The sequence below is a fragment of the Prionailurus viverrinus genome, chromosome C1, assembly GCF_022837055.1.
Source record: "Prionailurus viverrinus isolate Anna chromosome C1, UM_Priviv_1.0, whole genome shotgun sequence".
In the NCBI taxonomy this organism is placed as follows: domain Eukaryota; kingdom Metazoa; phylum Chordata; class Mammalia; order Carnivora; family Felidae; genus Prionailurus; species Prionailurus viverrinus.
This window is the reverse complement of record NC_062568.1, coordinates 20338114-20355003: the sequence shown is the minus strand read 5'-3', so window position 1 is coordinate 20355003 and position 16890 is coordinate 20338114. Positions and strand designations below refer to the sequence as shown.

The window sequence follows — 16890 nt, the reverse complement described above, 5'->3', positions numbered from 1 at the left end:
TTAAAGTTCTTACACTTTTGGGGGTAGGAAGGAGTAAGAATCAATATTTGAAATAGAAAATTTAGAATAAGAAGCTGAGAGAGGAACTTGTTTACTTCATTAATGTCTCTGAAATTATTCTTACACATTTCCATGGGCTTATCTCAAGTCACTCATCAGTTCATTGACTATTTACAGACCCAGTCCCTCTCCTGCTCTTTAAGCATGGTACTAACATATGATATTCTTTCTAACAAAAGCTTTGCCAGAAATATTTTTGTAAATTGCAATGGGGGCAGAAATAAAGTAATTATAAAAATATTACTGTTATTTGGATACAACCTACCAAATATTCCATATATATGTGTGTGTGTGTGTGTATACTCAAAAAAACTCCAACTAGTTAATTAAGCATAGTCTGTGCAGAGGAGTAAGTATGTACACATCAATAGGCATATGCACTAGAGCAAAACCTATGGAATATATCACATTCCAAACAACTGAAGAGCTTCAGTCCAAAGAACTAAAGAGTTTCAAGGAATAATAATTGGCATTCATAAATGTGGACAAAAATAAATCCATATTCACATCTTCAAATTATTAAATCTAGAACACATCTTCCTCTTTCCCAACTGGTTTTTCTTATAACAAATTTCCGACACAGAAGAGAACATTTGTTTCATATTTTATTGAATTTCATTTATATTAAATTAAAAATATATTTCTGACAGATTCATGTAACAAAAAGGCAGAACAGTTTTCAAATTGTTCAGCTGGGATGATCAGTACGGAATGAGGCAAAGCAGGTCGCATTCTATAATTGCCTTGTACAGGTACAATCCTTTCCCAAGAGCCAAGAGAGGATCCTTGAGAACTAACTGAAAAGCCTAATTACAGAAATTTAAAATACTGTTTGTCCCTCATTCTCAAATAACAACAGAAATTGGGGGCAGGAAAGGAGAATGGGGTGAAGGGTTGGTGGAGAAGAAAGAATAAGGGAAATTATACTAAAATATACCTAACATTAAAAAAGTTAGTATGTGTTAAGTGCATAATCCTTCATAGATAAAATAGAAAAAAATCAAAATAACATTACACCACACACAATTGGCATCTCCTATTGTGTAAGCGAGTGCAGAGGTTGAACACATCACAATAGCGCTGAACACAGAATCACAAGTAATGTCAAAATGATAACTTCCAACCAAAAGGAAACAATCACAAGCCAATTACTTATATACAAATCAATCCTAAAGACATTATGTCCCAAATAAAGATGTCCACAAAAAAAAAAATCAAAGCAACATGACCCTTATTTACAAATGCAACTAGCCATGTCTTTAACAAGCTATAAAAATACTATTCACATTTTCAAACATACAGTAGTAATTTTTGTTTGTTTATTTCAAAAAGGCAGCTAACTTTGAACACTGGGATTTAAATGAAACATCAATGGCTTACCAGCTATTTTTGCACCCCTATCCTCTGAAGATACTTCACAAGAGAGAGGGCTTGTTTTCTGTTTACAAGTTAAGAACATAAGGAAATGAATACGAATGTATATAATACCTTAAGCCTCTGCCTTTTCCGTGAAATGTCTCCCTTTATCACCTGAACTGATCTTAGTCAACTACTTGGATGCATGTATGAGATGAGTGTTTGAGAGAAGATTTAACATGACTTATTTTTTTGTGCTATGATTTGTCTTGCAAATTGATCTCACTTCCATTTGATCTTGTTATAATGGTGCCTAAGAAAGAGATGAACAACTAGTCATATACCATGTAAAGATGCAGTTTCGACATGCAGCGATGCAAGTCCCTGGTGCTCACAACAGGAAGTGTAGACACACCAGCCAGTGAGGTGTGCATTCAAAGTTAGCTGCCCTCACACAGCTGCTCAGTTTAATAATCGACCCATTTAACAGCAGTACCAATTTATGCTACATTTTTCAAAGTACCTTACTTTAAAAGAACCACTTACATATCTACATTTAGAAAATAACTTCCATACTTGATTACTGGAGTAATCCCAAAAGGATTCTTGGAGTGCTATGGTGTCATCCCCTCACTCCCCCCTCCCAGCCCCTGAGAGATCCAGAAATATACAGGAAAACGACTCTCACATTAGGGAAAAGGAACAACCCCCATTAACTGAAGAATCTGGAAATGGTATTCAAGAACCAGTTTATGTCAATATATAGGAGGTATGATTTCTTTTAAGAGAGCTGCAGGCCTGGGGGAAACATCACACCAGGGATAAAAAAATAGCAGTAAAGGCAAAGTGGTTTGGACAGGTTAGACTATTACCTACAGGTATGAAACTTTGTTTTCTGATATTTGTATATTTGTACAAATATAACCACTTCTCATCATATGGGAAAATTCATTAGAGCATTGAAATAAAAATGTCCTTAAAGACTAAAAGTAGAGAAAAAAGTGGCAACTTATTAGACTACATGGATTTTCATTTCAGTGAAACTGCCCTCATTATGTATTTGTCAGATGAATGATCCAATAAGGAATGGCAGGTGGTTCTCAAAGCTGAATAACCTTTACCTGTTTGATAATAAGACTCTTCGTTTGTGAAAAAAAAAAGTTACAGCAGCTGTAAAACATTTGCGATCAGGAATAAAATAAATATGTAAGGTAAATAAGTTAATTGCTTGCAAAACTAACTTCTCATGTGTAAGTTTTCTATGAAAAGATTAAATCTAAGACCTACCAAGGGTATGTGCACATATGTAAATTTCAAGATTCATCACTGGGCTGACTCGACTCAAGTTTCTGCAGAGAAGGATATAGTAAGAGAATTGGTCTTTATGGGAAAAAATAATTTTAATATCATAAAGCATACTCTGTGCAGTAATCGATTTGAGAAGACATTTAAACAATGTCCGCATTGCTAGAATCTTTTACAGAGAAGTCAGGCATTTGAGGGCAGAGGCTAAGTCAGTATTTCACAAAGCAACATGTGGGACCTAAGAGACCCACTATGGCTTCACAGAGGTACAGCATCAAGAGGGCCACTTTGAATTAAGGTTGTAGACAGGTGAAGAGAACAGAGGTGGCTGTGCCAATGCGGAAAGAAGTAAGGGTGGTCTTTTTCTTTAAGGTCTAGAGAGATATTACTTTTTCTGTGTTCCTAACAAGATAATCGCTTACTTGCAAAGCTGTCAAGGAATATTTTCCAAGGTAAGCAGGAGACACCCCAAGAGGTTGGGGCTTAGAGTGTTTTCAGCTCATAATTGAAAGAAAAGCATTTTCTTCTGCCCAAAATATCACCTGGCTAGAAAGAGGTGAGGCAGGAGTCTGCAAAAGTGACACATCCTACATTTTTGTACCTCTACAAAATCAGCGGGACTTAAACAGAGTATCTGATATTTTGACTATTTTCTAGAGACTTTCCTTTTAATGAAAAGAATGAAGCAGCCCATGGTGTTAAAAGCCATCTGTCCATACAAACACAAGGGTTCCTGTCCCAACATCGTGCCCACAATAGCTTCATGCTGGCAAGTATGGAGAGAACTACTCTTGCAAAGGCATCTCTGGGATTAGAAAAATTGTATTCATTCTACCCAGATGTACAAAAGCTATCCCCACTGTGATATCAGTAAAATCAAGGTCCCACTAATAACTGTTATTTTAAAATCACACCTAACCTACAACTAAATAATGTCATTCGTTCTTACACAAATGGCAATCAGGAGACATGAGTCTGCTTTCAGTGTCTGTATGGCCTCAAGGCTGCCCTTCGAAGTCCATATACACAGTTGGAGGAACAGCAGAATTTTCTTGCCTATAGCATATACAGTAGAAGTTAGTTTATCTGGATTTCTCACAACTAGAATTTTGTACACCTGGACTTCTTGTCTGCAATATTAAAAATCATTGGTCTAATAACTAGAGTCCAAAATAATGGAAATACAGCAGTTTGAAATGCTTCGTTTAGCATTAGTTATCAAAAATTTGTCAATTAATTGCTTCTTTTTGTTTTTGAAAATGAGAGGGTATCGTGGGAAAAATGGACATTTTACAAATTAAATGTATTTTGTTTGCTTACTAAATGGCACCACTCAATCTTTGTCTCTGCATAAGGTAATAGAACATTCACATTCCCTTTACTTCATTTTGAAGACCTCTTACTTAAAGTCATGTAACATATTTGCCTGTTAAACTCTGCAAGGTGGTGTTTGCAAAAAAAAATTAAATTTTTTTTCTCTTACACTTAATACAATTAAAAATGGTAAAAGAATAAGAGAATGAGAAAAACATTTAATTGCAATGCTTTAAATCAAGTTTTCACAAGTGGAACCAGCTCTTTATATGCCTACTTTCAGCTAAACCTAACAAATAACAATTTTAAGTGGCAAACTTATCTTATACTATGCAAAATCCATCCTACATTTTCATATCCTGCATTTTATTTTGTTACATAATATTCTGTGGTTAGTTTTCTAGTTTGATTTATTTAATAATATTAAAATCATTTATTGTCTGAAAACCTAACTAAATCTACGTCTTACAGCATTATCATGGTTTTGCCCAGTTATATACATGCTCTCATGATCACCATTTCTATTACCTTATGAACTACATACTAGTTAAATAATCAACATTTATAGATGGATGAATAATTCAAGTTTTGAAATAAAGGTTAGCTAGTTCTAGAAAACATGTATTTACATCCTTCCCTGTCGGGCTTAAACAATCTTATTTTTTTTCTTTTCACTTTGACACTTCAGAAAGTGAGGGGCACATTGATAGCCCCTCTGACTTCATCTAGCAGCAGAACCTCCCAGTTCTTCTACTGGTTTGTCCTTGGCATTGGGAATATGCATGCTCTCCATGTCACATCCTGCTTTTAGAAGGTATTGATACGTACATTGTAACACTTAGAACACTGTCTCTTCTTTTCTGCATCTTAACATACAAATGTTCAGTAATTCTTCCCGATCTACTAAGGAAGAATCTCTTCTTTTTAGTTTGTACGTGTTAATGTGATTTCAGCTTGTATTTTTGTTTTCATTCTCTTTCAAGAATATTACTTGAGAAAGAACCCTCATCCTAACCCATGCCACTAAAATTTGGAAAACCAAATGTTACTCAGCCATCCAAGCACCTCTTTATGGTGCAGGACACTTTGTGGTTCTGGGTCTAGTCTAGAGAACATCTTTTCTCATTTAAGAATTAAAGAATGGCTCTTTAAGCAACCATTTAGTTGTACAGTGTTTCCTTGTCTGTAAATAGGATTCCCCAAGATAGGCTAGGCTACAAAATTTGGTGATTTAAAAAAATATAGTCTGTGTAATTTTACTACTAATTTTCTTAATTGGTTTTGCATATTTGCATTGATACAATCAGCTTCTGGGATTTGATATCCTGATGTCCTTTGCAGGCTTCAACTGGCATTTTAAAATTTCATTCTACTGGGTTGAATAAGTTATTGTTTTAGAACAGATAAAACTAGTTTTTTCTTCCTTTCATTCACTCTCAAGTATGTTTTTCTAGGAGACAAAAACAAAACAAAAGAGAAATCCTAAAACAACTGAAATCAAAGATGTACTACAGAAAGCATTCAAAAGAAAAACAGTTTTTGTGAAGCATTTTGGGTCATCTTGGGTTATACTTGAATCTATTTCTAGTTATTAGTGGTAGACTACCTGATGTGTAAGTGTTTTGTGTTCTCAGAATAGAGACTACATCACTGAATACATTCTATTACCTTCACAGTAAAACATTTATTTTTCTTTCCTTCTCAAAATAAGTGATTCTTTTTTCCATATCCCAGTAAAAATCATATGAATATAGCAAATCAGAAGAAAAAAAAATCAAGTTCTAGTATCCAACAAGGGTGCTGTCAGTGGTAAGTTGTTATAGATTTATCTAGAAAGGGAGGCTTATTTCCAAATTTTAATAAGAACTGATGTGAAGTCCCCTTCCTCTGGAGACTCCTCTAAATGAGTGGTAAAGTTTGAAGATGTTAGGCTTTAGCTCCTGAGTCATTCCGTGTCTTCAGCCCTGAAAAGTTCATGGTTGAACATCACTGGAAGGGTTCTTACAAACCTCTCCCTTGCTCTATTTCACTCTTATAGCTTACCTGATTTCTCATAACTTAGTAAGAAACCAGTTCCAGCACCTCCAAAGTTCTTGGCCAAAGACCAAAAACCTGCTGTTGACTGAGAATCCAGATAGGCCAATTAGCCAGTGAGGCAATATCCTTCTAGACCAGTACGTGTTTGGATGGTAACACTGAAACGGTCATATTAGTCAACTTCAGTAACTTGTAGGTTGTTTAATTCATGTTTCAAATGGATTCATGGGAGATCTTCTAACAAACAACTGATTTTATGATGACCACTCACAAAATAGTCCATAAAATCTTATTCCTTGGACTTATGGGGAAATTCAAATGTCATTCCAAATAAATCCAGACTTAAAATCATTAAGTTAGGGATAATATTGTATTTATGTTGATGTTCCCCATTTACACAGTGCTTTTAGTAGACTCTAAATAAATATCAGTTGAAAAATAAGGGTGTTGAATGGATGGATTGATTTACTTTTTCAAAACAGGCAGAAACCTAAATCTCTTTCCATTTCTTTCTCTCTCTAAACTCTGTTTTACCAATGGAGATTTTTAGTCTTGTTGCTTTCTTTTTGGTAATATACTTGAATTTGATCCCAACATTTTAACGTTGGGAAAAAAATAATCCTAATGACTGCCCACACAGATTTTTCTAGAGAGACTACCCAATTTTCCTAACTGTTGACCTTATTAGGTCTCTTGTTCCTGGAGACTCATTCCTACTATTTGTTCACATTGCTCATCTTAACTCAGTAGGTATTCTTTTAAAAAGATACATAAAAAGATGGTTCTAGAAGTAGGATGATGTGTTAGAAGAGAGTGTTATTATACAAAGTATCAAAAGATTAGTATGTTGGATATTAAAATAATTACATGAGAAATTTTTCACCTTTATTTACAACTTTTGACCCAAGAACCTATCTATAAACTGCAAATGTTTGTGTATTTCTTTTTATTATACCAATTTATGTGCAAAGAGTTACCTTCTACTTAATATAAACAGAGTCTCATACTAGAAATTCCATGGAATCAAGCCAATCCTTACTTGCATTCCTTCATGTGGAGTATACAAACTGGATAATTTTCTTTGCGTAGCAAATATGATATCACTTGTAGATAATGTGCTGGACCTCTCACCATATTTTCTTGATACTGTTCCAAAGTCCTAATTTGCTTGGTTTGGCATTTCCACAGTCTTTCCTTATCTTAGCTCTTTTAAAAATGTACTTAAATTAGTTATTTTGCTGGTTGCTTCCATATTGCTTCATTCAAAATCCAAAATGGAGTTCAGAAAGAGAACAAATAAAATTATAGCTTAAGTGCAAACTACATTTCTGAGTTTCTGTCAAGTAGACATACCCAATCCAGTGTGTCTCTTCCAGTTCAATGGATTCCCCATTGGACCCCCTGAAAGTGTCAGTAGTTTTCATGAACCACACAGAACTGTCTCTTAGTTTCCCTTTAACTCTTTATATTCCAACTGCCTATTGAGTACTGTCATTTATGGAGAAGAAAATGTTGACGAGTGTAGAGGATGTGGGGGGTACATATTCAATAGATTTACGTTACATTTGACTAATATCTTGGCCTCCCCTTCTAATTTTAAAGACTATAATATTTAAAATAATGGCCATTCCACCATATTAAAATATTTTTTACAATGCTGTCAATTTATAGCAACACATGAGAAACATTGATGTAAAAATATTTGCAATTAGAAAGTAAAGTCAAAATATAGGAATAAAAGTAATATAAAAGGACAGACCGAAACAAAGCAAAACAAAACCCTCCAAACATAATTACTAGCTATAACTTTGAGAGAGATCTAAAAATTATGGAAGCTGAGTTGGCCATTCTTGCTTGTCAGGATAGAAAGTGTTGAAGAAAGAAACTATATTTTCAATCTCAGTTACTATCATATGTTATAGAAAAGTTTATCCTTTTTTTTTCTAATGGAAACTTTATTAGGATTTCCAAAGATACTGAAAATGTACACATCAGTTCCTGTAGACAGGAACAGATAGCATGGGTCTTTCAAGCATCTGCATTAAAAGAAAGAAAGAAAGAAAGAAAGAAAGAAAGAAAGAAAGAAAGAAAAGAAAGAAAGAGAAAGAAGAAAGAAAGAAAAAAGAAAGAAAGAAAGAAGGAAAGAAAGAAAGAAGAAAGAAAAAGAAAGAAAGAGACAAAAAAGGGAAAAAGTTGAGAACTAGCTTGACAGCAGGCAGTATTGCCTTATATTTGCTGGTCCTTCCCTAGCTGTTCCAGTCTCCTGACCAACCCATGCAGAGAAATGAAGAAACAGTGTGGTTCCTCCTGTCTTTCTCTTTCAGTTCTTCCTTCTAATGTTCAAGTTAGATGAGCACATGACTATCATTGCATCTCTATATCTTCCACTGGGAAGTGTCAAAACTACTGGCCTTGGGAATAGAAGGAAGACCATAAGAGAAAGAGAGGCGGCAGGGAAATTGGAGCGGGCGTGTCTCTATCTTAAAGCCACCGCTGAGCTTACACCACAGTGTTTCGGTGTCTGTAGGGTGGAGGAGGCAGCACGGTGCCTGGCTTCAGCGAGAACTCAGAGAGGTATTCAGGATTCTCTGCCACAATAGGCCGGATCCGTCCATTTTGTTTATAAAAATATTTTGTGCTGTACTCCTGCAGGTAGTCTGGGTGCTGAAGGGTGCTCCGGGGTGGCAGGCTGTGGTTCCAGTAGTCAGGGTTGTCGAATGCTTTCTTGGCCTTCTCTGGCACAGACAGTACATTGTTCTTCAGGTACCCGGCATTCCCCAACGCGTTGGCAAAGGTGTTGAGGTACAGTGGCTCATTCACATACTCATCCTCTGCCTTGGGAGGACCGTTGGAAGCATTGTGATATTCAGGATTATCCAAAGCTTGAAGGTCTCCATTTTTTCTCCGAGAAACAAAAGGGTTTTCTTCCACAGGGTTCAGGTATTCTGATGGAATACAAAAATATCAGTTAATATCCACTTTCTGGAAAATGTTTATATAGGATGGTTAGCTTCTTGTTCCAGAACAATGAAGCCACAGATTTGTCTTCATGAATTCTCACGAAAACTATTTTGTTGATTACCTATGTTGATTGCTTGGTTGATTACTTTTGTCATATGAAAAAAGAGTAAGTGGGCCAAAACTCTTAGTGACTAAATAAGGCACTGCAGGCCAGAAGCAGAGTTCCTGTCCCCTAAATTGTTCCTTTTTTTTCCTAATTGTATTTTTTATCTCCTATATATGGGGCCACTTGTTTAAATGCTTCTGTTTTCTAAAAGTCAGCATTCTTTTTGTTGGAAAACAAGACAATCTATCAGGGTTAAATAGCTTTTAAATGCGAAGAAATTTGAATTTTTAAAAGGATATTGAAAAATCAAAATGTCTATAGCTTAACTCCATGCTAAGATGAATGGATGAAGTGAAGGAATAGCAGTTTTTAGTCTGTGTGGTTTGCTGTGATGCTCATATAGGTAAAATAGATTTGATTACAGATGTTTCATAGAAAGCCTGATGCATAGGAAAAGAAACATCTAAGGAAAAGACTCAACTGATAAAAATACCTGATGGACATCTAACATGACTAAATTGGCATGCCTTAACATATGTTTAAGACTACATATGCTTAAGAATAAAGTATAATTATAACATTTACTTCCAAGGGCTGACCATCATCACAAAATAGCAAACTATTAGTTTGAATCATATGAAATGACTGTTTTGTAGGTGGAAACCAGTCACAGAGTGGCTATATTGTATGATTCCATCTAATAAATCAATATGAAATAGGAATTGACACAGAATTTTTTTAAAGGTTGTTAACCAATACTTTTCTCCTTAAATTTAATTCCACCTCTGTGTATATAGTATACACATCTACATAGAGTAGACCCACTTTTTGTCCTCTCTTTTCACTGTATCCACAGAAATGACACTTTACCTATTCCTATTTTGGTGTTGGGCCAGGAAAAGGGCACAATTGTTGAGATGCCATCATTCTGAAACAAATTTTCTACCCTCTATACTTAGCTTGACAAGTAGAGAAAAAAAAATCATCAATTCAGGGTTATTTTTCCCTGGATACAGACTGCTGGATATGGTTAAGTATTTAACATCCTGTGCAAGTTAAATGATAGTAATGACTAGCCCACAATCATATACAGAAATTACAGGAACTAACATCATCCTCACAGCAATCCTATGAGCAAGGAAGGACAAGCTGTAGCTTTTCAGTTTTATAAACAGGAAACTGAGATTAAAAGATGTATTAAGGATACAACTAGTATTGAACTAGATAGAATTCAGATCTAAAACTCCTATTGAACAATCTCATTCTACTGAACTGTTTTCATTATTGTCCCTAAAGAAGTAGGGAGAACTTTTCACTTCATAACATGTTGGAATTTGAATGGTTCTCAAAGCAACTGTCATTTTAAGAACAATGTGTGTAAAAACTTACACAGGAGGCAGAATTTGATTTTCCCTACCAGATTCCTGAAAGCGGAGGAGTGTCTGTCTATACTAAAATTCTTTAGTCTCTGAGAAGCAGGCTGGAGTACAAAAATCTTTTATGGAAACTTGTATTCAGAGACAAAATCTAGGGAGGCTCTACATTGAGTCTATATTGACTAGCTTGTGTTTTCTTAGAAAGTTCATGTTACTTTACACCAATGGAATCTACTTATGTATTGTCCTGATGCAAACTTGCATAGCCATGTAGCTATAAATGGAGAAACAACTCTATGGTTGAGCTGAGGATCTTCCCAGAGAGTATTCTACTTTTGGGGGAATCTGCCAAATCTTCTCAAAACCTACGTGTGTGTCACTACTATCTTACATACATCTAGATAGATAAACTTTAGTAGGTTATTTACAGTTTGAACTTAGGGATCCCTTAGTTGCATTTTATGAAAGTGAATATAACCATATAATCAGGAACATAATGGACCCTTGTAGAGAGTCTTAAAGTTTACTTGACACCAAAGACTCTAGGACACAGTAATCAGTTTTAAATAACAATCATCCATCTTCTCCTTTTGTGATGCTGTTTAACATGGAAGGAGAGTGGCTTTTTCAAAAGTGAAATGTCACTTGATTTGGATGTCTAACATTTCTACTACCAGCTCTGTAAAGTTATCACTGTACTTTGTAGAACCACAAACTGAATATTTTCAAGACATGATGGTAGACATACAAGTAAACACAGTGTCAGAACTTTAACATTTGAAAAGTGTCATACGTCATACAAGAGATCATAATATTCTATAATGAACAAAGTCATTCTGATGACACAAAATTTTAAAGAATTGACCAAATATTTTATTGGTGCCATGAAAATACCAGTCTTTATGATCTCCAATATGAGTCCAATAAAGTAACGGTTGTGAAATCTTGTGATATGTTACCTCACTCAAATATTTCAATAAAGATATGTTTAGATCAGTGCTTCTCAAGCTTGATTATGTATAAAAGTCACATAGGGATCTTGTTAAAATGCAGATTTCTATTCAGGTGGTGTCTGAGATTTTGATTTCTAAAAAATCAGAATGCAATTCTAGATGATGCAATGCTGTAGATTTGGATAGCATACTACATAGAGCAGCACCGTAGGCCTTCTCTGGGTCACAAATGTTACCCAGTCCGGTGGTTTGTCGATTTCCCTTCTATACTTTGCTTATTTTGATGGGAGTGAATTTTGAATGGCAATCATTTTTGAACATTCTGTTTATACCTTGTTTAGGTTTATCTCGCATAGGGGTCATGTAACCTTCTTCATCCAGCTCTCCTCGTGGGCTCCGTTCTGGGGCAAACACCGTGGGGTCGGCGCTGTACCTCTGGGTGCTGCTATCCTCCGGAACATGGGGTGCCACTGGCTTGCGTAGGGTGCCGTTGCAGCAGGAGTCATCAAAAATCTCGGCTGTAGCCCCCTGAGCAACTGGAGCTTCTGGGATTGTGCTGGTCGTGGCTCTGTACGGCACAGGCACTCCTTGCTCTGCAGCAAACCCCCCGTCTCGGTATACAAACTGGTTCTGTCAATAGGAGAGACACATTTGGATGGAAGTTAGTATTAGGAATAGTTGTAAAAAAAAAACAACCCAAAGGATATGAGATCTTGTCTTTTAGATAAAAGTCAGAGTGTCTTAATTGAGTTTTTTCCCTGAATGGCTAACAATCTTGGGTTACAAACACCTAAAATTCCAATTTGGTTTTTAAAGTAAATCATGGGGAAACAATTTGGAAATAAATATTTAAATTTTACTGACCACCTAACACATGACCTAATAAAAAGTGTCTCATATTATTTCCCTACAGTTGCCAATTTTTTATATAAAATTCATATTTCGTGACAAATGGAAATGCTATTGATTGTAGACAGTCGCCATTAAGAACAGAAGCACAGTGATGCCATTTGGATGATGATATGTCCTTATTGCCTTCTCTTCTGTGGTCATTCTGACTTTGAGTCTCCAAGTACCTAACTAGAGAATCTTCATGGAGACTCTGACTTTTTCGCACACAACCTGTAATCATGGGGGGAATAAAAGGTAACCTCCTCAACCGGAAGCATAATTTATGAGTCCAGGTAAATCCCTCAGGTAAAAATCAAAAGCTACTGTTGATGCATGATATCTCAACTTTGGATTATCTCCTGAGATAAAACATATCCACAAAGCCCAGCTATATAATCTACAGCAAATTATGAACTCACTGTTGGCAAAAGCAAAATGAGGAAATTATGGAGAGACAAGAGAGAAGAAACATGATAAGCGAAGACCAAAAATACAAAAAAGATGAAGGTTGATTGTGAAATACTTACTCCTGACATGGGGGTGTAGGCAGGAGGAGGGCTGTGTCCAATTTCACTCTAATAGGAAAGAAAAATGGAATGATGGATATAATAAGAGGTAATATGAATGAAAAGAAAAAAAAAGCCGCATGAGTTGTATGAGCCAAAGAGGAAAACATGCACAACAGTGAAGTTTGCTAAATGGTAAAATTTTTATGCATTCTGACTACACGTGAGTTTATTTATGTGTTTTGAGAATATGAAATATTTTAATTCAATCCCTGAAAGAAAAAATATACAGAAAAAGTGAAATTTTTAAATGGATTAAAAACTAAGTTGACCATGAATATTTTTCTGATTAACCCTAGAAGAAAGATAAGACAGTAAATAATTAAATATAGTTTTAAATAAAGAACCATTTCCTTCCTTACATGTTATATGACTGAAATGGCCACATGCCACAGCATTGGTTTTCCCTTGTAAAAAGAAACTTATCTAGAAGGAGATAAAAGCAAATTTCAATTTTCCTTGAATAATTTTTACTATCAAGTTACATTTGTTTTTCACCATTTCAGCAAAGGGTCAACTTCTTAGTCTTTCCTTTAAAAAGGTGCATACTATCAAACCATAAGAGATTCTTAAGTACAGAGAACAAATTGAGGGTTGCTAGAGGGGAGGTGGGGGGGGGGGATGGGCTAAATGGGTGATGGGCATTAAGGAGGGCACTTGTTGGAATGAGCACTGGGTGTTATATGAAAGTGATGAATCACTAGCTTCTACTCCTGAAACCAATACTACAAGGTATGTTAACTAACTTGAATTTAAATAAATTAATTAAAAAACTAAAAAGGTACACCTATTTTCTCTTCAAAGAGTCTTATTTTTTTGTAAGTTAAGAAAAAAAAGGAAGGAAATCTTGGAAAATTAATTCCTTTCGTGGAAATATGCTTTATATATATTATTTTCATGTATTTAGAATCAGTTAAAATCAGATTTCATTAAAAAAAAAGGTATCTGGGGCTCCTGGGTGGCTCAGTTGGTTAAGCATCCTACTTCAGTTCAGGTTATGATCTCATGGTTGATGGGTTCGAGCCCCACATTGGACTCTGTGCTGACAGCTCATAACCTGAAGCTTGCTTCAGATTTTGTGTCTCTCTCTCTCTCTGCCTCTTCCCCGTTCATGCTCTCTGTCTGTCTGTCTCTCTCTCAAAAAAATAAACATTAAAATAAGGGCATCTGTATTCTTATAACTTAATACTCCATCCTATGGGTTAAAAAAAGTGGATACAAGAATATGATAAAATATTAAGGACAATATTCCTTGGGGTAAATAGAGCGGGTTATGTGAATATCAACCATGTTTCTTAATATACATATCCATTAAATACAATTTTTGAGAACCTTAGTCTACTAAGCCAGGCCCTTTTCTAGACACTGGAGATCATAAATAATTCAGGTAAAAACAACTGATGTTATGAAGCTTGCATTTTCTGCATACATGTATGAAACTTGGCTAAGTATTATTCCAGGCCAATGTTTTTACAATTTAGAGGTTCATAAAACATTCTAAGCAGAATGTGGTTCCATGGAGATTAACTGTTTAATGTAAATTAATAACAACTGGATAACACAATTTCCTATAATTAACTGGACTAATCAAGGGACAAGGTCTGAACTCCTACATTAAGTTTACATTTCAACTCTCCCCATAACTGAGTCATCTACATGATGGTGTAGAAAATATTAATCTCTTTCCTTCTCTAATGACATAACTAGGAACGTATTGAAGATCATGATGCGGAAAAGTAGAGATATATTTAACATGCTATACGTAGGAGGTAGTATTGTCTAGTAGACACATTGTTTTATGATTTGTTAGATATTTTAGCCCCAGTCCCAGTTACAAGTGATGTGATAAGTCAAGAAACATCTCAGACCCTCATTTTTATCCTTGTCCTCTGTCTTACTCTTAGTGAATACAAAGTAAAATGGTATATATAAGTGAACTTTGTAAGCTCTGTACTACTAAGCAAATGAAGAGGATATAAAAAATTAAATATTCACATATGCTAAATCAGATTTTTAAAGTCAAGCAATCAAAATGCCAGAGCTACTCATCAAAGACACATTTAAAAATGTTTTCCTGTTCTCTACATCACCTTAAATACAGGTATATTTTGTTATCCTTTAGAAATGAAGCTAAATACATTTGCTCGTAAAATTTGAGACGAATTTGCTGCCAGTGATATGCAAAACAGAGGGATGGTATGGGAAAAATACGGCAACTGCCTAGTGGAACTTTATCATATCTTCAACCTTGGTCTTGTCCTATCATTCAACCCCAATTATTGAGCAAGCATTTAACGAATATGCTGGAGATACCATTAGGCACCAGGAGAGACATGACCACTGGCCTTTTGCAATTTACACTGAATGATCAAATATTACCTGAGATTATTAGAAGAAAAGGCAAGAGTAAAATGAAACTGCGGTGAATTTATTTGAATTCTAAGATTACATATTAGAAGAAAGGTATTCCAAAATATTAGTAATTACTGCTGTTCCTTTGGCCTCTAACCTTCCAACAATTGCTGCACTGGTTCATGTTTGACTAGAATCACAGATTAGGAAACAGCACTGACTGCTGTACATTTTGCATTTTATAAAACTTGAGGGATAGATGATCAAAGGAACAAGTTACAAGTCATTCTTCATCAGGAAATACTTTATTATATATATTCATTACGTGAGCTGGACTGCCTTCAATTGTAAAGATGTTGTGTTAAAAATAACTAGATCTGTTGAAGAGAGGCCATGCCATATTAGAATGCAGGCACTGTCCCTGCTTTGACAAGTCTTTCCGTCAGCAACCTGCCAAATCTATATCTGGACACACTGCCAGATACCATCACAGTAATAGGAGAGTCTTCATGCTTTTCCTAGTTTTCTGCATTAAAATGGAAAAAAATGCTAGGCAAAGTCCCTTAAGCATTCATTGTTTTTAGGGTTACTGGCTGCTTTTTATTTTTCTGTTTTCATTTTTTTCATTTGCTTTTTTTTTTTTTTCTTTTCTGTTTTCCATGATAAAAAGCACCTCATTCATTTCCCCCTGGAAGGGCAATGCAGCTACAAGGGAACATCTGTGAGGCCAATTAGCTGGGCTGGAAATGTGATATAATTGTTGTTTAAATATATTTAAATTACATGTTAATCACTATGTCATAATTTATAGGCTTTGAAAATAACTTTTTGTACTTGAGAGCCAAGCCAGATTTTACTTGTTTTTGCTGTTTTTAGTTTATAACAAGCTCTTCTCATTTCCCGCCCCTCTCCCCCCAATTCCCCACACTTGAAGAGCTGAACTTTTAATATTGGAAAGAATGACAGCTGCAAGTAAATTGGTGGAGTAAAAATTAAGATCCCCATAGTCAGAACGAGCTGGAGTGACCTTAAAGTTTTAAGCAGAACAAAGCAGTGCTCTCAGTTTAAAGGCTTTTGTTTTCTCATTGTTCCACTTTCTGCTGTCCATCAAAGCCCAGCTTTGTGGATCTTCTGGAAATACTGGGTGCATCTGTTCAATTAGCTAGTGAGAGGATTTACTGTCAGCAGGACAGAGATAGAAAGAGGTTGGTTATAAACTGGCAGGTGATAGGGAGTTTGTTTCTGGTGGGGGGATTTGTAAGGGTGATAGAGTCAAGTTTAATTTTGTGGCCCTGTCACTGGGACATTGTATGATTAACTTGGACTGAAATGCCAGAGGTTATAGGGAAGGCAAACATCAGCAAATGTATCAAATACAGTGTTAAATGCACTTTACATACATCATGTCCTGAAATTTATCTTTCATTTGAATGATAAAAATGCAAAACTTTGTCTTATTACATGCACTGTATTTCTCATATTTATTGTGTTCATTAAAACATTATATTGTTAAATATTATCCCTGGGAAATTTTAAACCAGATGGATTTCCTCTTTAATATTTTTTTAAAAAATATGATACAAATCTATGTTCTTAGGAAACTAACAAAAATA

At 35.3% G+C, this 16890-nt stretch overlaps 1 protein-coding gene across 1 annotated transcript in view; it reads right to left on the bottom strand.

Moving 5' to 3' along the window:
* Positions 1-710: 710 nt before the first annotated feature.
* The window catches only part of ERBB4 (erb-b2 receptor tyrosine kinase 4), a 1149310-nt gene continuing 1133130 nt past the window's right edge, over positions 711-16890 (bottom strand). The window contains exons 26-28 of the mRNA XM_047868778.1: positions 12887-12934; positions 11801-12098; positions 711-9017 (exon numbers count right to left, since the gene is read on the bottom strand). Of these exons, the coding sequence (XP_047724734.1) occupies positions 8572-9017; positions 11801-12098; positions 12887-12934 (792 nt within the window). The 3' untranslated portion in view covers positions 711-8571. The remainder of the gene's footprint in view (positions 9018-11800; positions 12099-12886; positions 12935-16890) is intronic.